This window comes from Vitis vinifera, chromosome 4 (genome assembly GCF_030704535.1).
Source record: "Vitis vinifera cultivar Pinot Noir 40024 chromosome 4, ASM3070453v1".
NCBI lineage: Eukaryota > Viridiplantae > Streptophyta > Magnoliopsida > Vitales > Vitaceae > Vitis > Vitis vinifera.
The window spans coordinates 4,722,612-4,744,237 of NC_081808.1; the positions used below are offsets into that span (position 1 = coordinate 4,722,612).

Genomic DNA, 21,626 nt, shown 5'->3' on the forward strand with positions numbered 1-21,626 from the left:
ACCAACCTTTCATTATCATTGATCCCTAAGTGTGTCCAATTAAATTTAAAGACAACGGCTGGATTACTACTACATATAAAATAAATAAATAAAAATTGAAGGTTTGGTGATGAATAATCTGATTCAAATAATATTTTGATGGCATGTCCTACCAGCCAGTAATCATAAATGAATCTTTTAAGCACATTTTCAAAGAGGTATACCCAACACAATGGACACTCAACCTAACGACTTCCCCATGTCTTCCTTTTTTAAATTCCTCACGCTCTTTCTTAACTACTATTGCCATTTGGGACACCTCCCTTTCAGGATGTGACAAATTCATGCCACCCCCCACGACCGACACTCTCCTTATAAAAATTTAAAAAGTAAATTCAATATTTTGATTATTTGTAAGCTATGGTATTAACTTAATTTAAGTTATTAAATAAATTTAATGTATTTAATAAAATAACTTAAAATCAAAACAATTTTAAAAATAATAAAAATAATTAATTTATTTTTAATTTCATATCCTCTTTTTATTTATTTTTAATTATCTTTTTATAATTAACTTAAAGTCAACTTAATATATAAAACAAATCTGCTAAATATAATTATCGGGTTTTGGTTACATTATATTAATAAAATATAAAAATAAGAAAGTGAATTCCTGTATTTTTAGTCTAAGCAGATACAAAAATGATTGTTGTGACTATTTAAAAAAAATAAAAATGATAACCTTCAAAATGTTTTGCTTTTAAAATCTTACTAGATTATTTATTGTAACACTTAAATATAACTAAATTACAATTGGAGTTTACTTAAATAAAAATAAATTTTAAGACATAAATTAAAAAATAAGTGCTTTTAATATTAATAATTATAAAAGAAAAAAAAGAGGATATTATAGATTTTACCCTATTTTTTTGTATATATTAAAATTTTGTCCCTAATCAAAACGTAATTCTAATTTACCAAAAAAAAAAAAAATCGAAATCATTAATTTAGGGTAAAACAGGCAAAAACTGAGCACCGACAGCCACTCCAGTTGTCGGAAAAAGGTGACCGGCAAAACCCGGTACCTTCCAGTACAGCCTGTAAAACGGCCAACTACGCTTTCAAATATGAGGGAATACACCTTGCTGAAAGGGACGGACTTCGTGTTGTACGTGGCTCCATGTTATTGGTTCTAGTAAGGAGACGGTGAAGAATCCGCAGCGTTTTTATTGAACTACCAATCCAATCTTGACACGTCAGAAATTGTACGTTGGAAATGAAAGAGTGAGACGAGACTTGTTAACGTGGCTCGAGTTTAATGAGTCCCAGGTCAGCTTGAGCCGGTTGGGCTGACTCAGTGTCTCCAAAATTCCGTTTTTGGTAATTTCCTTCCCAAATATAATTTTTAGTAAGTATTATTAGATATTTTGAGGAGATTGAATGAACAAGACTATTAGATACTGTAATAGCAAGTGGATTTTTACAACAATTTAAAATTTTTTATATTTAGAAATAAAAATATAATTATAAATCCACATTGTTTTTAATTTTTTTCACCTAGTAAATTCTTAAAAAAATGATTTTAAAAATTGAATAAAAAATAAATTATTAAAATTTAAAATTTCTAAAAACGATCTTAAAAAATATAGAAAAAAATAATTTAAAAAATAAAAAAAGGAAACTGTTATCTTTCTTCTTGTGTGGTGCCGAGATTTTAACTAATTTTGGGTTGATGAATATTTTATTTTCGGATAAATGTCTTAAAATTATTTTCATAAATAAAAAAGAAAAATATAAAAGACACATGTCATTATGTGGGACAAGCATACAAAATTTTTGGTAAAGAAGAGAAAAATGGGGAAGGGCCAAGCCACGTCTTATGCAGTAGATCCAATATTCAAGCCAGACTGTACTTTTTGCAGACAACCGGTTCAGCCGGTAGAAAAAAATCCAACGTCATTAAAAAAATCGAAGAAAATGATAATAATGCAAAAAACAAATGATAAAATGCAAGCTCGGATGTGAAGAGGAAGTGGAGAGAGAGAGAGAGAGATGGAGTTCTGATTGGGTGAAAGAATCAGAGTCTCCGCACGACCCCCTTCACATTCCTCTCCAAATCTTCTCACCGATTGATCTCAAAACCTACACACACACCCATTTCATGTATTCGTAGATCTCTCTTGTGCATTTCCGAGGATTTAGACCATAGTTTAAGGAAACGGAGGAATCCCCATCATGGAAGCAAATGCGGGGATGGTTGCTGGATCGCACAAGAGGAACGAGCTTGTTCGGATTCGCCATGATTCTGATAGTGGGGTCTGTTTTTTTCTCGGACCCATTTCGATTTTCACTCGAATTTGTTGTCTTTGATTTCTTTGCTTGTGTTTTGGGGTTTGGATCTGAGTGTAAGTTGTCTGTGTGGTGTGTTTTCAGCTCAATTTTCTAATTTTTTTTTTTTTTTTGTTGAATAAGGGAATGGGTAGTGATTGTTAGCCTCAAATTGCTTTCCTTTTTGTTTTGTTTTGTTTTATTTTATTCTCTATGTCAGTGTGTTATTTAGATCTGAGTGTTGTTCGTATTAAACTGGTTTTGTGCGCAATTTTTAAATTTTTGTTTGACAGGACTAGGAAGTAGCTTGAGGTTATGTGCGATTTTGAAAATGGGCTATCAATATTCAGTATCATAATCGTTATTTGGAACTCTTTTTTTTTTTTTAATTCTTCAATCTTTGCTTGCTTTTCAGTGTGTAGATCTCGCTGTTGATTGTATGATGGTGGGTTTTGACTTAAAGTTGTGGTTTTGGTTTTTTTTTTTTTTTTCCCTTCTTCAAGAAATGAGGAAATGTGCACTAATTGTCTTTGTCAAATTTGGGGATTTGCAATGTGGGGTTATAGTTTGGGTTTGCTCAAGCTGTAATCTTGTTCCAATTATATTTTCTAGTCGTACACTTATTGTTTTTTCTTTCAGATACGAATCAAGTGTTGATGCTTTGGTTTTAATGGTGGATTTGGTGAAATCTGAAAATTCTTTTTGTGTTGATCTGCTTTCTTTATGGGACCTTACAGATTGTTCTCAAATCAGCTGGTGGTTTGTAGTTTACGTCCATAAAAGCTGAGATCTTGTTTTACTGTTTTTTACGGACAAATCCTCTTTTACCTACAAAGCAGGACTGTTGAAGTTCTTAATTGGTTGTACTGGGTTGTTCTAAACTAAGGTTTTTTATGGCTGTTTTGATTATCTTTTTGTGATAAGCAGGGGTGTGCATAATGATCTGCACATACCAATGTCTGATCATGTTAAGTGAGTTCATTGCATTTTCTGTTGTGGTTTTATCTGTCTTAAGAGTTTCTTCAGCTTCTTCGATACTCTAGTTTTGGAAGTTAACTTATGTGTCTTAATCGGCTAGGCCCATTTAAAATTGATTTGTTTAGTTGCATTGATAATTTTCAAACTGAGTACTTTTGACTGCATTTGAAACCATTCATGGAGTTTTTCGTGGTTTTTATTTTTTGGAGATGGTTTCTTCTAATCAGGAATTTGCTAATGCTAACTTTTATGTGCCATGCATCATTATCACAAGACTGTTTGTTGTTGGGTGATGAAGTGCATTTAATATATTTGCACATATTAGATTGCCATAATACATATTCGACCTTAATGTAGGTGATTTCACATTTGGGATTTTGATTTTTTTTTCTCTTTCAAAAACTACCCTATCTTCTGTTGATTTCTTCCTGAAATTTAATCGGTCTATTTCTCTGGATGATGCAGCCAAAGCCCCTGAAGCATTTGAATGGCCAAATATGCCAGATTTGTGGAGATACTGTTGGCCTTACAGCCGCTGGTGATGTCTTTGTTGCTTGCAATGAGTGTGCCTTCCCAGTTTGTCGGCCTTGTTATGAGTATGAGCGCAAAGATGGAAACCAGTCTTGTCCCCAGTGCAAGACTAGATATAAGAGACACAAAGGTCAGTATGCTTTTTCATTTATCCTATTGAAACCCATTGTTATATGGGTTGTAACCATATTTTTTTTTTGGGGATTGAAGTTAATAAATTTGTGTATATTTTAGGGAGCCCTCGAGTTGAAGGAGATGATGAAGAGGATGATGTTGATGATATAGAAAATGAGTTCAATTATGCCCAAGGAAATAGCAAAGCAAGACGCCAGTGGCAGGGAGAAGATGCTGACCTTTCCTCTTCCTCCAGACATGAGTCTCAACAACCTATTCCCCTTCTCACCAATGGGCAGCCAGTAAGTGATGAAAACCATATCCAATGCTTCTTTTCACTCAGTAATATCTAATGATGTGCAGATCTGCAAGATGGTCTTTTAAGTATTGTTGACTGCTTGTAATTTCTTTATAGATGTTATTTACTCATCAAGCACTGGCAAACATTGAATTTTTTAAAAGTACAGTAGTGTATAAAAATAATGATTAGCTTGTTTCAATGAGTTTTACGGTTTGTATCACAACAGAAATTGACTCCCATCTGTGAAGAGGATCTTCTTTAATTTCTACTTCTTTCCTTTCCTTTTTTTTTTTCTCCTCTTGATAGGCTTTAAAATCTACTTCTTTTTCTCCCTTGATAATTGAAAAGAGGCAACATAATAGATTCAACACAATATAATGTTCCTCACAGTTTCCATGTTATTAAAGTAACTAATTTGGCAAGTCTGAACACTTGACTTTGCATTTTCAAGTCCTACATATGATTAATGTGACTGATCACATCCGATGTTTTGGCTTAGCTGTCTGGAGAAATTCCCAGTGGTACACCTGACAATCAATCTGTGCGAACCACGTCTGGTCCTTTGGGCCCTGGCGAAAAGCATGTGCATTCACTGCCTTATGTTGATCCCAGGCAGCCAGGTAACTGCATTAACTTGAATCCATTTGTGTAAAAGTTGTCATAAAAGTTGCTATTTCATCTGTATGACTTCTATTGACAGTCTCTTGATCATGTCATCTGTCATTGCAGTTCCCGTGAGAATTGTGGACCCTTCAAAGGACTTGAATTCTTATGGCCTGGGTAATGTCGACTGGAAGGAAAGGGTTGAAGGTTGGAAACTCAAACAGGAGAAAAATATGATGCAGGTGACTAGCAGATACCCTGAAGGGAAGGGAGATTTAGAGGGCACTGGTTCAAATGGAGAGGAATTGCAAATGTGAGCATCTTATGTAAAATTATATCTAGGATCCAGAAATTAGTCATATATATTTTTTTCAGTTTGTCGTTTTCTGGTGAAGCTCTCTCTTTTTGGTAATGAGGTTATTTCTTTTATCAGAAACTAATGGCTCATTATTTTATCTTCTTCAAATATCCTGAAAATATAAAAGAAAGGTCCCATTTCCAATTAAGTCAAACAAGCATTTTGTTTGCTCCTTTCGCCACATGGTTGATAGATTCCTTGTGTTGCAGGGCTGATGATGCTCGTCAACCTTTGAGTCGAGTGGTGCCTATTCCATCATCTCACCTTACGCCTTATCGTGTTGTGATCATACTTCGACTTATAATCTTGGGCTTTTTCTTACAATATCGTACAACTCACCCTGTAAAAGATGCATATCCTTTGTGGTTAACATCTGTTATCTGTGAGATTTGGTTTGCCTTATCATGGCTGTTGGATCAGTTCCCAAAATGGTATCCAATTAATCGTGAGACCTTCCTTGAAAGGCTTGCATTGAGGTCAGTTTACTTTGTTTTATTTGTAAACATTCTTTTGAAGGGTGTGTTTTTGGATATGCTGTTTGAATTTGTGGGTAATCTCTTGCTGCTATGGTACTGTAACTGTGTTATAATTTTTGTTTACAGATATGATCGTGAAGGGGAACCTTCACAGCTGGCTCCTATAGATGTATTTGTTAGTACGGTGGATCCTCTCAAAGAGCCTCCTCTTGTAACAGCTAACACTGTGCTGTCCATTCTTGCTGTGGATTACCCTGTCGACAAAGTCTCTTGCTATGTTTCAGATGATGGGTCTGCAATGTTGACCTTTGAAGCCCTTTCTGAAACTTCTGAATTTGCAAGGAAGTGGGTTCCCTTCTGCAAGAAGCACAACATCGAGCCTAGGGCCCCTGAGTTTTATTTTGCCCAAAAGATCGATTACTTGAAGGACAAGATACAGCCTTCTTTTGTGAAAGAGCGCAGGGCTATGAAGGTAAGTGATGGAGGCCTGTGCTGGATGACATTTGCTTGCTTATTGCCATGTTAGATCATCACATTAGATTAGCATGTTGACTATGTGGTAATGGTGATAAAAAAATAATAATGATAATAAATTCCCTTTACTACCATGTTCTCTAGTTGTTTGTTCAGTAGTTTTTTCTTTATATATTTGTTCACCTATGAATGTTTGATACAGCTGATGAATGCATCTTGTCATTTTTCATTTTATTCTTGCGAATCTGGGTCATTGTGCAGAATTTTGTTTAAAATGTATAACAAAAAGCCCTTTTTAGACTTAGGAATGTGGAGAACATTACATAAAGGTATGGAAACTGAAGGATATAACATGTTTAAATGCAAAGATGATGCTTATCCTGACTGTTAAAATTGTTTCTTGACACAAATTGTGCATTGAGACAATTATACAATGTATTGACCATGGATCGATATTTTTTTGCTTTGCCCTCCACGTATGGTTTGGCATTCTATATGAAAAAGCTTACAAAAAACCACATGATCATTGTGAATGATGAACTGCATTAAGTTGGCTGTCTGAAATAGTTACAAAAGGCTTTCTGATTAAGTATCAAGGGTGCCTTTGTTGATTATTATTGCCAAATCCTTGTTTGTTTTGATGTAAGATGAAGCTAGTAAATTATGTTAAAAGCTAATGATTGTAAACATTTTGTTTGCAGAGAGAATATGAAGAGTTTAAGATACGAATCAATGCACTTGTTGCTAAAGCACAGAAGACGCCAGAAGAAGGTTGGACAATGCAGGATGGCACTCCTTGGCCTGGAAATAACCCTAGGGATCATCCAGGAATGATTCAGGTATCTCCATCCTTAGTGAGAATATTTAAGGCAACACCACTTTTCTTTTTTCTTTTTGAGAATTACCACTTCATTGTCTTTCCTTTTCTAATTTTATTTTCTGTATTTACCCCTGGGATTCACAGGTGTTCTTAGGCCACAGTGGGGGTCTTGACACAGATGGAAATGAGCTGCCCAGACTAGTTTATGTTTCTCGTGAGAAAAGGCCGGGCTTCCAGCATCATAAGAAAGCTGGAGCAATGAATGCTTTGGTTTGTCATCCTTAGAGCACTTCTCTTAATTTTCATTGTAGTTCTTTAAACATATGTATCAATGATTTTTTCAAATTTATACCAATCTGCACTGGCCCCAAGTCAACAAATATTTTTTTTTTAGATTATTTCTTCACTCATGTAATGGCACATATATTTTGCTTATCAGATTATTTCTAATTCTTTAATTGCATATATATACGAAAATCCATGGAATTTGTTGGCTGCATGGGGCTTATTTGATGGTATTGATTTTTGGATATGCATTATGCAACTATTCCAATTCCAAATTCATTGGAGGTTCTTTCTTTTACAAGCCTGCTCATTATTTGGTATTTTGGAGGACCAATTATGTTGTAGCCATCATTGTCTAGAGGAATACAGAGAAACATTAATTAGTAGAGTCCCCTTCTTAGTGAAAATAAAAATTAAAAATTCATGCTCCATGTACCATGATTTGGGGCAATGTAATTGGAATCTGATGGACTTGGAAGCTTGACTCAACCTATTGGATCCATTTTTGTTTTCTAGGTGATTTGTAGGCATCACTTGGGTTTTATCTTCTTTTCTTTTAGTGTGCATGGTGGCACAAACTTGGTTTATCTTGTGCTGCATATTTTATTTTCTGACTGAGTTGTGAGCATGACATGAGTTTATTTTGTGGTATGCAGATTCGAGTTTCAGCTGTCTTGACCAATGGTGCTTATCTCTTGAATGTCGATTGTGATCACTACTTCAATAACAGCAAAGCTCTTAAAGAAGCCATGTGTTTCATGATGGATCCAGCTTTTGGAAAGAAAACCTGTTATGTACAATTCCCACAGCGGTTTGATGGCATTGATTTGCATGATCGATATGCTAATCGTAATATTGTCTTCTTTGATGTAGGTTTCCACTTTTTTTGTCATCTCCACGAAGAATAAATTTCTTTTATTCTTTGTTATACTTAGGACTTTAAGAAATATTTTCTCATACTTGTTCTGTTCTCCAGATCAACTTGAAAGGGCTGGATGGCGTCCAGGGGCCAGTCTATGTGGGAACAGGATGTTGTTTCAACAGGCAAGCGCTATATGGATATGATCCAGTGTTAACTGAGGCAGATTTGGAGCCAAATATTATTGTAAAGAGTTGTTGTGGTTCAAGAAAGAAGGGACGGGGTGGCAACAAGAAATACATTGATAAGAAGAGGCAAGTGAAAAGAACTGAATCAACCATCCCTATTTTCAATATGGAAGACATTGAAGAGGGTGTTGAAGGTAGGTCTTCATTACAAATTTATCATTCCATTCTTTGAATTTAACGAGTCTTATATTTGCAATAAGTATTTTAGCATTCTATTTTATTTTTGAGCCATTTTGAGGATCTCTTCATTTGATAATTTATCCAATTTGGCCTTCCATCTTACCGAATTGAAATAATTTGAAATTTACCACTTTCATGCTAACATATCATCAAATGCTGTTTTTCCTTGTCCAGGATATGATGATGAGAAGTCACTTCTTATGTCTCAGAAAAGCTTAGAGAAGCGATTTGGTCAGTCCCCTGTTTTTATTGCAGCCACCTTCATGGAACAGGGTGGCATTCCTCCATCAACTAATCCTGCAACCCTTTTAAAAGAGGCAATCCATGTTATTAGCTGTGGATATGAAGACAAGACTGACTGGGGCAAAGAGGTTAGTTGATTTTGTAATATGTGATCTATCAGTAAAAAAATTTTGGATCAGATTTTCATGTTACAGTTGACTTTTTGAACTGGATTATTGTTTTGAATTCAAATTAATTGAGCTTCTGCTTCTACAACCAGATTGGATGGATTTATGGTTCTGTGACTGAAGATATTTTGACTGGGTTTAAGATGCATGCACGAGGTTGGATTTCAATATATTGCATGCCACCCCGCCCAGCATTTAAGGGGTCTGCTCCCATCAATCTTTCTGATCGTTTGAATCAGGTTCTTCGATGGGCCTTGGGATCTATTGAGATCCTGCTGAGCAGGCATTGCCCCATATGGTATGGCTACAATGGGAGGCTCAAGCTCTTGGAGAGACTGGCATACATCAATACCATTGTTTATCCTCTCACTTCTATCCCCCTGATTGCTTACTGTGTCCTTCCTGCTATTTGCCTTCTAACAGGGAAATTCATCATTCCTGAGGTACATGACAGTTCTACTTAACACCTAGTAGTGAAATCTCCGATTCATTTTTCTAGCATTTATGGAACCTTTGTTCATTTCTATGCATGTACACTTGCACTTTTGCTGTGAGGGATTATTTGGATTTGAAAATTTTCCAGAGAGGATAATGTTGATCAAGGCTTTATCCGGTTATTACACAGGATTGAGGTTCATTGTGATTTTGTTAAAAATCGACATTAGAATGCACAAAATGTTTCGTTTATGCAACCTTGATAGGGTTTTGCTGGGTTGTTAACATAATACAAACAAAATTTATCCTTTTCTTCTTATTTTTCTTTTTCTAATTATACTTGATTAGGGCACTTGTTTTCTATTTTCTTTTAATAAAAATAGTGTTCATGGAGCTCAAGTAGTAGGTTAGAAGAGGTTACTTTAGGATTATAATTTTTTCCCTATTATACTTTCTCGTTCATCTGCACTCAGTGAGAATCTTTTTACAATTTTTATGCAGATAAGTAACTTTGCTAGCATGTGGTTTATTCTCCTCTTTGTCTCCATTTTCGCTACTGGAATACTTGAGCTTAGATGGAGTGGTGTCAGTATTGAAGACTGGTGGAGAAACGAGCAGTTCTGGGTCATTGGTGGTACATCAGCCCATCTCTTTGCCGTCTTCCAAGGGCTGTTGAAAGTGCTTGCTGGGATTGACACCAACTTCACTGTCACTTCAAAGGCATCTGATGATGATGGGGACTTTGCAGAGCTCTATGTGTTCAAATGGACATCTCTCCTCATCCCACCAACAACTGTGCTTGTCGTCAACTTGGTAGGCATTGTGGCTGGAGTTTCATATGCCATAAACAGCGGGTATCAGTCATGGGGGCCGCTTTTTGGAAAGCTCTTCTTCGCCATATGGGTGATTGTCCATCTTTACCCCTTCCTAAAGGGTTTGTTGGGTCGCCAAAATCGTACCCCCACAATTGTTATTGTCTGGTCCATTCTCCTTGCTTCCATCTTCTCCTTGCTGTGGGTGCGGATCGACCCTTTCACCAGCAGCTCCACAAAAGCCGCATCAGGTCAATGTGGCATCAACTGCTAGGTCTTTTTTGGATGGAATTGTTTTGCTGCAAGTGAACAAACCCCTTCTCCGTCTATGTCTGTCTCTCTCCATGTGCTGTGTAAATAAGAAGCTGTTGAGATAATTAAGTTGTATGCAAGATCTAAGTTATACTGTATTATCTATTTTATTTTCTGAAAGGGGGAGTTTGATGGATGGATGGATGCATGTGAAAGAAGCCATTTGTATCTCCTTCTTGCCTTGTTTCCTTTTGGAGATTTCTCCTCTCAAAGTGTTTGTGTTGGGTCTGTGCTGGAATAGGTGTCTCAAAAGGCTTTATTGTGTAGTGTTATGATGAATTTTTTTTTGTCAAGAACTTAATACAAATCATTCATGGGCTGTACTTTCTATGGAAAATCAAGTTTGTTATTCTTTCAAAGTCTAGAGGCTGAAGATTATGGTTTTGTACTATTTGGATTATGGGTATCAAGCAGTGACTCAAAAATTGGATTGTTTCATCTTCAAATGACTGATCATGTTTTCGGAAATTTATTTTTAAAAGCTGTTTTTTATTTTTTATTTTTAGTTTAAAAACAACTCTAAATGAGTTTTTTTTTTAATTTTTTTAATTTTACTTTTAAAAATTATTTTCAAAAAGTAAGGGTCAAATATTATTATAAATTTAAAAAAAAAAAAGAAAATTGCTTTTAAATCACGACTAAACATACTCATACTTTCTATTTTTTATTTTTAAAAATAAAATGTAATAGTAAATTCTGTAAAAAATTTAATACCTTTTGTATACTATGTGTATAAATTTTCTTTATGTTATCAAAAATTATTTTTAAATTTTAAAAAAATTGAGATAATAAAGGCTTTTTAATATCCTAAAATATCAATTTTAAAATTTAAAATGACTTAAAATTATAAAAATCAATAATGTTCTTTTTCATCAAAAGTAACTAAATAAATAAATAAGTAAAAGAAATCCCAAAAACATTTGTCATTGTACGGCTTGCACCTGAGGACATGACAAACTAGAAGTCGGCTTGCTCTTAAAACGACGTCGTTTTGATTAAAGTTGTGTGCCTTATTGATTAATGCCCTTTGGTTGTTCTTTTTGCAGTGGGAAATAGGGTTTTGGGGGTTTAGGGCTGTGTTTGTTGGAATGGAAAATTTAACAGAGGGAGTGAACAAGTTGAACATCTCCGATTCTTCCCTCAAGAAAAATCGAATCCAGGTCTCCAATACCAAAAAACCCCTCTTCTTTTACGTTAATCTCGCCAAGGTACTTTCTCTTCTCATTTTAGGGTTTTGCTCAAAATGGCTACTAATGGGATAAGGAAAGGAAAGAGAAACGAAGATTTGTTGTTTGAATTCAGTTGGGTTATGAGTAGATTTTTTATTTTTTATTTTTGGTTTGTTTTTCTTTGGCGTTCTTAGGCAGTAAGCAATATAAAATTTATGATTCGAGGTTTTGGTTCTTTTATTTTTCCATTGTTTTTCAGCAACCAATTGGGGGTTTTATCAACGTTTTCTATTTTGATTTGTGTGGTTGTTGTTGTTGTTGGGCTTTTTTTTTTTTTTTTTTTTTTTTTTTTTGTAACTGAAGATGTGCCTTTTGCACTTCATATGTTTGGTTGGATGGAAAATGGAGAGTTTGAAATAGCCCTGGAAGAATCTACATTCTGTAGACCCCGTATCAACAAAACATTTTCAGACTGAAGCTAGTTTCCTGATTCTAAATAATTGAAATTCCAAAGCCTGATCCAATTTGAAGCGACAAATAAAAACCGAAAATATATAATCTCTGCTGTTTATTGCAAGATGTTCATACTAATCTGTTGGGAGAACCTAATCCTTGAGTGCTCATATGAGTTCTTTCCTAATGATCATAAAAGGAGGATGAAATGTTCTGCATTTTCTGGGGTTGTGAAAACGGGTATTAAGACTTAAAACGAAATGCATATTATTAGGAAATTCCTCTGTAAATGATACTTGGTATCCCTGATTGGTAGATAATCACCTATAACTTAGTCACATTCTAGAGATTCATAATGTATTAAGAAGGTTCGCCATGATTCACCTAGATAATCTCCTAGTTGAGATACTCACCTGTGGTGTGCCTTGAACCACCATTTCGTTTTAATTTAGACATGTGAAGTTTAATAAATCAGGCTTTGGGTCAAGGCTTGGATATAGGTTGCTCTGAGTATTGTTAGTGTTGACACCACATTCTTAATTGGTTCTTATTCTTACCATTATTATTGTTGCTCCAAGTATGGTTAGTGAGTATTTTCTGTCTTTGCAGAGGTTCATGCAACAATACAATGATGTGGAACTCTCTGCTCTTGGGATGGGTATCTTTTATTTAACCTCCTGTTTTATATTCTACCATATTCGGTTCTAGAATTACATGATTTTTTTACTTTCTTTTCATTTTGATTATTAATACCTATGTGCAGAAAGAAAACAACACTTTTATCTCTGTGAAAAGTAAAATTAGAAATTCAACCTTCTCTGGCAGTTACGTGGGTCTAGTTGCAACAAGATGATCTTTCTTGATGGTTTTTCTCATGAATTGTTAACATTTATGCAGAATTTTTTTGTTAATCAACTTTTATTTTCTATTCCATCTGTGAAGGTGCTTATTGACATCAATTTTGGGAAAAGTAAAACTCTTGTCTTATGATAAGGAAGGCACTAAAGTAGCAATTCATAACTTAGTTATATCACTTCAAATTCCTGTTGAGGTTTTGGTTGTGGAGAAATTGGAATTTGCATCTTGGTTGGTTTGCATATAAATTCACTTGGCTAGAACATTGGAAGCTTAAAGACTCCTCTGTTTAAAGAGGTGCAGAAGAAGGAATTGGAACTAGAAACAAGGACCTATGTGGATGTAACAAAATCAAGAGCGGGTAAAATAGGAGATAAGGTCTGGTTGGAGGTGGGAAGGAGGGTGAAGCCAGAAAGAGTTGAGCTATTGGATCGATGTTTAGTGGGCAGGTGGGAAAATGGTGTGAATCCATCACTAGAGCTGGATTTTCTGAAGCATTGGGCGGGTCAAGGTTGGCTCCTAAAAGGTAATTTGAACATAGATGTTTTGGGAGGAGGGTTTTTGCTCTTTGAGTTTGAATGTTCAAGTGAGGCTGAGCGTGTCTTGTTGAGAGGGAAGAGAAGGGTGAAAGACAATGTATTAATTCTGGAAAAATGGCATCCGGTGGTGGGTTGCTTGGGTAATAAAGTCATGGTTAAAGAGGCTTGGGTGAGAGTGGTGGGCCTTCCCCTTCATCTATGGAGTCGAGAGGTGTTTAAATTGATTGGGGATGGCTGTGGTGGTCTGATTAATGTGGATGAAAAAACGTTTTCTATGGCCAATCTTCAATGGGCTAGATTGTTGGTGAGGGTGGAAGGAAGGGATTTCCCTTCCTCAGTTCAGCTGGTGGAGGGATCGGGATGTTATTCAATCCAGCTGTGGTGGGAAGTCCAGCCCTGGTATTCTCAGGTGATGCCGGTGGGAAGCGGGTGCCGGAAAGGTGATACAGAGACTGAAGATGAGGAAGGGAGTGGGTTAGGTGACGTATGCAGAGGAAACGTGTTGGAGAAGGAGGCGCAGCTGGTGGAGCAGATGGGAATTCAGAGTGAGCCGCCCTGTGGAAGCTCCTCGAAAGGAGCTACAGTCTTCTCTATGGAGCCAGCTGCAAGGGGGCCTGGTGTGGAGGAGACGTGTGGAGAGGATAGGCTAGAGAATAGGGGTCAGGGAGCAGGTAAAGTGGTCATAAGAGGTGGTGTTGGGTTGGGGCCTGCCGCCATTAAGGTTGGGCCTGATAATGGGGAGGCCCAGATTAGAAGCAGGCTTGGGGTAATGAAGAGCAGTCCAGACCGTGAGGAAGCCCAGTTGTTTGGGCCGGAGGAAGCAAAGCCCATTATATTAAAAGGATGGCAGATGGGCTGTGAGGAGAAGCCCTTTTATATCAAGGGTTCCTTAGTGGGCTGGGCAGGTTTGGCTGAGATAGGTTGTGGGCCCGCGAAAGAGGGGTTAAAAGGTATTAGGGCTTTCTCTCTCGTTGACGAAGTGGAAATGGGAGCTAGGGCTACTGAGGAGGATTCGCGGGCTGGTGTTAGAGACGACGAGGGGGTCGCTTGCTGTCACGGAGGGGATCAGAGGGCTTCTAAGGATTTTTCAATGGTGTCTAGGGCACGGTTAACCGACGACGCTCTAGCAGCTGAGGCATCCAGGTACGAGTCAAATCTTGTGGAGGTTGGGGGGGTTCGGGATTTCATCTCTTCTTCTTCTTCTGGGTGCGAGAGGGCTTTGGTGGTGAGGGGCACTTCAAGAATTAGACAAGACTATTGTTGGTGTTGGGTATCAAACTCCGTTGTGTGCAGTGATGAAAGATGGCAGCCCGTGGATGATGGACTCGGTGAAAGAAAAGTCTAAGGGCAATAATATGTCAGATGTGGTTGAGGTGATGCAAGAAAGGATGGATCTTGGGAATGAGTGGGATGAATGTAGTTTGGTGAAATTCAGTAAGGCATTGGGGTTCTCGACTGAAGGTGTTGAGGGGGAAATCCTACAGTTATTGCTAAAACTGAAAACCAGAAGATACCAAGGCAAGAAAAAGGGAACTTTAGGATTGACTAGGTTTGATCGGGAAGTAAAAAAGCTAGAATGTTCGATCAATTATGATGGTGAGAGCAGAAAGAAAGGGTCGGTCAGAAGAGGAGGGGACAGAGCTTTGTGTATTAAATGAAAGTAAAAATTCTATCATGGAATGTTCGTGGGGTGAATGACAGAAATAAGAGGAAACTAATTAAAGCCTTAATTAGATCCCAAAATGTGGATTTAGTCTGCCTTCAGGAGACTAAAATGACTGAGATGTCATTAGGGGTGGTTCGGAGCCTAGGGGTGGGGAGATTTCTGGAGTGGGGAGCTTTGGATGCTAGGGGAGCAGCTGAAGGGGTGGTAGTATTCTGGGACAACAGGGTGCTAGAGCTAATGGGATTGGAAGTGGGACTCTTTTCCATTTCCTGTCGTTTTAAGAATGTGGAAGATGGATTCAGATGGACTTTCTCAGGAGTGTATGGCCCTACGCTGAAAAGATACAGAGAAGCATTTTGGGAAGAATTAGGGGCCATTCGTGGGCTATGGACTGATCCATGGTGTATTGGAGGTGACTTTAATATGATCAGGTTTCCGAATGAGAGAAGAAGAGGAGGCAGAGTGTCTTCTTCAATGAGAAGATTCTCGGAGGTGATTGATGAGCTGGAGTGGAGGTTTGAACAGCCAAACTATGTCTAGAATTGATCGCTTTTTGGTGACGGAGGATTGGGAGGGCTACTTTAACGGGGTGGTGCAGAGTACACTGTCCAGGCCAGTGTCGGATCATTTTCCCATCCTCTTGGACGGGGGAGGGGTGAGGAGGGGGCCTGTCCCCTTTAGGTTTGAAAATATGTGGCTTCAGGAGGAGGGATTTAAGGATTTGCTTGGCGGGTGGTGGCAAGGTTTAAGATTCAGTGGTTCCTTCAGTTTCATCCTTGCTGAGAAATTGAAGGCACTGAAAGTGATCTTAAAATCTTGGAACAAAGAGGTTTTTGGAAAGGTGGGAGTGAATAAGAAGTTGGCTTGGATAAAGTGGATTTCTGGGATAATCAGGAGAAGGGACGTGTTTTATCCATGGAGGAGCTGGAGGCTAGAAAGGAGGCAAAAGAGAATTTTGAAAAATGGGTTCTCATGGAGGAAATTTCTTGGAGGCAAAAATCAAGAGAGGTGTGGTTGAAGGAGGGAGACAAAAATACTGGTTTTTTTCATAAGATGGCCAACTCTCATAGAAGGAAAAATTGCTTGTCTAAGATTAAGGTGAATGGAACTTGGTTAACAGAGGAGCAGAAAATTAAGGGAGGGGTGGTTGGAGCATTTAAGAATCTTTTGACTGATCCTGGTGAATGGCACCCATCTATGGATGGTTTGGCTTTTAATAGGATTGATGGTGAGGAGGCAGCCAGGTTGGAGGAGGCATTTACAGAGGAAGAGGTTTTTTCTGCTTTATCAGATATGAATGGAGACAAGGCTCCTGGCCCAGACGGCTTCTCTTTTAGCTTTTGGCAATTTAGTTGGGAGTTTGTGAAAGTAGAGGTTATGGGCTTCTTTAAGGAATTCCATGAGCGTGGCAGATTCGTAAAGAGCCTTAATTCAACTTTTTTGGTCCTTATCCCTAAAAAGGCGGGCGCGGAGGATCTTAGGGATTTTAGACCAATAAGTTTGGTAGGGGGGTTGTATAAACTGTTGGCGAAAGTGTTAGCTAACAGACTCAAAAAAGTCATGGGAAAGGTGGTGTCTTCAACTCAAAATGCATTTGTTGAAGGTAGACAAATTCTAGATGCAGCCCTAATTGCCAATGAGGCAATTGACTCAATGATGAAAAGTAAGGAGAGCGGGGTGTTGTGTAAGCTGGATATAGAAAAGGCTTACGACCATCTAAACTGGAATTTCTTGTTGTCGGGTTTGCAAAGAATGGGATTTGGGGAGAGGTGGACTGGTTGGATATCTTGGTGTATTTCCACAACAACTTTTTCGGTGTTAATCAATGGTACCCCAGAGGGTTTCTTCAATAGTTCAAGGGGTTTGCGTCAGGGAGATCCTCTTTCTCCTTATCTTTTTGTGATTGGGATGGAGGCCTTTAGTAGGCTTATTCATAGGGCTGTGAGAGGGGGTTTCCTTTCAGGATGCAGGATAAAAAGTAGAAGAGGTGACGGGGCGTTGGTTTCTCATTTGCTGTTCGCTGACGATACTCTAGTTTTCTATGATTCATCCCAAGATCAGATGGCTTATTTAAGCTGGCTATTGATGTGGTTTGAAGCCTTATCAGGTTTGAGAATCAATTTGGATAAGAGCGAAATCTTGCCGGTTGGGAGAGTAGAGAATTTGGAGTTGTTGGCTCTTGAGGTTGGTTGTAAAGTGGGTAGGCTGCCAACTTCTTACTTGGGGATCCCTTTGGGGGCGAATCATAAGTCCGTGGCCATTTGGGATGGAGTGGAAGAAAGGTTCCGGAAAAGGCTTGCCAAGTGGAAAAGGCAATTCATCTCTAAAGGCGGGAGAATGACCCTTATTCGGAGTACCTTGTCAAGTATGCCTATATATTTGATGTCGTTACTTCGAATTCCTAGAGCGGTTAGTTTAAGATTGGAAAAAATTCAAAGAAATTTTTTATGGGGAGGGGGAGATTTGGAGAAAAAGCCTCATCTAGTAAAATGGGATACCGTGTGTTTGGATAAGAGTAAGGGTGGTTTGGGAGTTAGACGTTTGTCTATTCTCAATAGGGCCCTTCTTTGTAAATGGAATTGGCGCTTTGCGAATGAAAGGGATAAACTATGGAGGCGTGTCATTAGTAGGAAGTTCGGGGAGGAAGAAGGGGGGTGGTACTCTAAAGAGGTCAGGGAGGGCTTTGGAGTTGGTTTTTGGAAGGATATAAGGAAGGAAGGTGCTCTTTTGCAAAACAGGGTGGGCTTCTCTGTGGGGAATGGTAGAAGGGTGAAATTTTGGAAAGATAATTGGTGTGGGAACTCCACTCTCTGTAATTCATTCCCCTCTTTGTATGCCTTTGCATCTTATAAAGAGGCTTGGATAGAGGAGATGTGGGATCATTCTGGAGGTGAAGGGGTTTGGAGTCCCAGATTCTCTAGGCCCTTTAATGACTGGGAGGTGGAGGAGGTGGAGAGATTACTTGTGATAATTCGGGGGAGGAGGCTTAATCCTCTTGCGGAAGATTGTTTGTTGTGGAAAGAGACAAAGGATGGGATTTTCTCAGTTAAATCTCTTTATAGCATTTTAGATTCAAGAAGAGGTGTTCAATTCCCTATCAACATTATATGGAATCCTTGTGTGCCTACTAAAGTGGGTTTCTTTGCTTGGGAAGCTTTTTGGGGTAAGGTGTTAACTTTGGATCAACTCAAAAAGAGGGGTCGGTGTTTAGCCAATAGATGCTTTCTTTGCTGTGAGGAAGAAGAATCTATTGATCATATTCTTATTCAGTGCTCCAAGGCTAGAGTGTTATGGGAATTATTATTTGCTCTTTTTGGTGTTTCTTGGGTCCTGCCTTATTCGGTTAGAGATACCCTTAGTGGGTGGAGTGACTTTAATATGGGCAAGAAGCGCAGAAAGGTGTGGAAGGCAGCCCCCTCGTGTATCTTTTGGGCGGTGTGGAAGGAAAGAAATAGGATTGCCTTTGACAATAAGGAGCTATTGATGAATAGGTTGAAAAATTCTTTTGTTTGTAATCTTTGGGTGTGGTCTAAACCAGTTGTAAATGAAGGTCCTCTCTCTTTACTCGGTTTTTTTGATTGGCTAGGTGTTAGGTGAGGGCTGGTATTGTATTTCTGCTTCTTTTTGTGCCCTAGGGCGTCTCTTGTATACTCCTTGTATGCTTTTGGGCCTGTTTTTGGGGCTCCTTGGTAATATATGCTTCTTTGTGTGTTTGCCAATCAAAAAAAAAAAAAATGTTCAGAAGTATTGGCATTAACTGCTTAGATTTCTTTCCTTAGGCTGCTAGGTTGTCCCTGTGCAAGGGTTTGGTAGATGTCCTTTATATGATAAGTCCATGGACAATGGGTTTGATAGGTGTCCTCCTTACATGATAAATATGGCTATGTTGTTCAGTTGGATTTGGATAAAACATTTTAATTTCCGTATAATTTCACAAAGAAGAGATGTGGGTCCTCTGCAATGAAATTTCCTGCACTTCCTACAAGCTGTGGCTTAGTTAGTTCAGACAGTGTCAGGAAGTCAGGGAGGTTTTGTGTTTGGACCTTTGTAATGAGCTCTTAAGAAAACTGCCTTCATCAATTAGTTCTCGGCTGTTGAATGGGCAATGAACTAGTGTGATATCGGCATTGGCTAATTATCATATTGTAAAGTAAATTTCACTGAATTCCTTGGGTGAACAAAATTGTGTTGTTTGGTGGCTGTTGCTCCACATTCACTAGAAAAAACAAAAAATTATAAATAAATAGACAAAACTTTTATGTTGTTGTCATGGAGGCATTGCAGTTCCCTTGTCAATTTCATCACTAAAATGGTTTTATCATATATATACAGCTATTGCCACCGTTGTGACAATTGCTGAGATTTTGAAGAACAATGGACTGGCTGTTGAGAAGAGTGAGATTCTTTCTTCTTTCCCACTTTCACCTTTTGGTTTCAAGCAATATTTTTCAATCTTGTACTTAACAATTGTGATATGTATTAACTTATACAGGGATCACAACATCAACTGTTGACATAAGGGATGAATTTGGAGGGCGACCTCTTCAAAAAGCAAAGGTCATTTGCGAATACTTGTGCTTTAATCTATTACTTTTATCTTTCACAAAAACAGGGAAAAAAAAGAAGTGAATGCCATTTACATTATGTGAATTCAATGACTTGCTGTTGGATAGTTATCTGGTGCTTATGGCATGCATAAAGGAGAATCAGCTAGATGACATCCGACAGTTATACCTACAATGAATTGGGCCCATTGGCATTCTTTATTTAAAAACTCTAGATTTCTACTGACAATGCGGCATCACCTAGTGGCAGATGTAGCTTATGTTTGTAAAAGTTAAAAGATGCACCATTTATTGGATCCTAATTAGTAGAGCAACCTTACAAAAAGATCAGTATGATTGGATTTTTTGTCATACAATCTCTATTGATTTTGAGATCTGTTAAGAGTGTGCATGCAGATGGTTTAAAACTTACTTTTTTTTTTTATAGGAGCAGATAGTTTAAAACTCATCCAACCATATTAGTTTTTGTGACATGTGATCATTTGGGACATACTGGTTAGTGTGTCCGAGTTATTAGAAAGTTATGTCGTATGCTTATTGGCAATTCAAGAATGGAGCAATGATGTCATGCTTTATCAAGCCTCTTGAGCGTTGAATTTTACATAGCCTCCAAAATTAAGTTCTTGTAGTTGGAAACTTTCCATCAGTGTCTACATAACCATGCATGCCTTCATGAAGTTCCTAGAGTTTACACCTGAAAGGCGATGGTCTGTGTGTAACTTAGTGTGCTGTTGTTCAACCTGTGCCAAGGATCATGGATTTTAAAATAGGTTGTTTGTAGGTTTAGCATATCACCTTGATGCTTTGGTTGGTTATTTCTAGATCGATGGTTGGACCAAGCTTGGTTGACAAGCTGGACCAGATTGTAGCATCGCACCATGCCCAACTTGTCCTAATTGAGCTTATTTAAGGGTGAGAAGTTTCTAGAAGAACCCAAGGCCTTCTACATACCTCTAAAGACAGGTGAAAGTTGTTGGAGCAGTGTAGAAGGTTTAGAGAATTCTTATACACAATTTGTACTTGTACGTAGTAGCATTCAGAGTATTCTAGATTTGTGAGAACAATTTTTATTTTTATTTTCTTCCTGATAGGTTAGAATTGTGGGAACTATTAGGTAGTTCCCATGGTGCCTATAAAGTACTGAAAACTTCCAAAACATTGTAAAGTACACCATTGATTAATTAAAACTTTATTCTTTCAAACCTCCCTTCCTATGTTCATCCTCCTTGGCTTCCATGTTACATAATGTTGCCTAGCATGACAAATTAATTTCGAGTGATTTAGTAACTTCAAAATGCCTTGATTTATCTAAGTGCCGTATGTGTGCTTAAAAAACGCCAAGAAAACACCTAAGTTGTGATAGTAGGCCATTAATTTATTATGAAAAAGTTATTCCTACAGTTTCAAGGTACCTTGGAGGATGAGAGACTGACATTACCCTCTTTGTTTTGTTCCCTTTCAGATTGAAATTTTGCTTGGAAAGACGGAAAACTTTGATGAGTTGATGGCTGTTGCAGCGGAGGAAAGGGAAATTAGAGACTACAAGGAACAAAGCTGAATTAAGATGTTCTAATCATACTTGTTTTAGGAGTTTTTAATTAAATATTAAAAAAAAAAACAGTATCAATTGATATAAAAAATTCAGTATGTTTTTTTCATTATTACCATAGCTTCAATCTTCACATTTGCATTATTAATAAAACTTTAGTCCCACATAATGGACATGTTGGTCAATTACTTGTTGTATTTAGAATCTTGAAAATTGGTCTGAATGCATTCTGGAACCATACTATAACTGGATATAATTGGAAGGACCCCTTCTATATACGATTACATAATTAAAGTAACATGGAGCCACCGCCTGAGGGCAGTGATG

The 21,626-nt window shown here is 37.7% G+C and overlaps 2 protein-coding genes across 2 annotated transcripts; both read left to right on the plus strand.

Annotated features, from left to right (window-relative positions):
- The first annotated feature begins 1,957 nt into the window (after window positions 1-1,957).
- LOC100254408 (cellulose synthase A catalytic subunit 1 [UDP-forming]) lies at window positions 1,958-10,862 on the plus strand. Its single transcript, XM_010650350.3, has 14 exons — window positions 1,958-2,295; window positions 3,751-3,946; window positions 4,051-4,232; window positions 4,731-4,851; window positions 4,961-5,147; window positions 5,402-5,668; window positions 5,795-6,140; window positions 6,844-6,981; window positions 7,107-7,232; window positions 7,904-8,116; window positions 8,224-8,488; window positions 8,709-8,905; window positions 9,037-9,387; window positions 9,881-10,862. Exons 1-14 carry the CDS (start codon window positions 2,215-2,217, stop codon window positions 10,463-10,465), a joined length of 3,255 nt encoding a protein of 1,084 aa, XP_010648652.1. The 5' UTR covers window positions 1,958-2,214; the 3' UTR covers window positions 10,466-10,862.
- A 561-nt stretch (window positions 10,863-11,423) lies between these two features.
- LOC100266288 (uncharacterized protein At2g34160) lies at window positions 11,424-21,484 on the plus strand. Its single transcript, XM_002285010.4, has 5 exons — window positions 11,424-11,711; window positions 12,735-12,783; window positions 19,518-19,580; window positions 19,678-19,742; window positions 21,213-21,484. The coding sequence occupies exons 1-5, from the start codon at window positions 11,592-11,594 to the stop codon at window positions 21,306-21,308; spliced, it is 393 nt and encodes a 130-aa protein (XP_002285046.1). The 5' UTR covers window positions 11,424-11,591; the 3' UTR covers window positions 21,309-21,484.
- The last annotated feature ends 142 nt before the right edge of the window (window positions 21,485-21,626 follow it).

Bases quoted from the DNA above. Each gene is read 5' to 3' on its own strand.
- LOC100254408 (XM_010650350.3), top strand. From the start codon at position 2,215: ATGGAAGCAAATGCGGGGATGGTTGCTGGATCGCACAAGAGGAACGAG. The intron at 4,233-4,730 runs GTAAGTGATGAA...GTTTTGGCTTAG, and splicing joins TTCTCACCAATGGGCAGCCA to CTGTCTGGAGAAATTCCCAG. The intron at 8,117-8,223 runs GTAGGTTTCCAC...TCTGTTCTCCAG, and splicing joins GTAATATTGTCTTCTTTGAT to ATCAACTTGAAAGGGCTGGA.
- LOC100266288 (XM_002285010.4), top strand. From the start codon at position 11,592: ATGGAAAATTTAACAGAGGGAGTGAACAAGTTGAACATCTCCGATTCT. The intron at 12,784-19,517 runs GTATCTTTTATT...ATATATATACAG, and splicing joins ACTCTCTGCTCTTGGGATGG to CTATTGCCACCGTTGTGACA. The intron at 19,743-21,212 runs GTCATTTGCGAA...GTTCCCTTTCAG, and splicing joins GACCTCTTCAAAAAGCAAAG to ATTGAAATTTTGCTTGGAAA.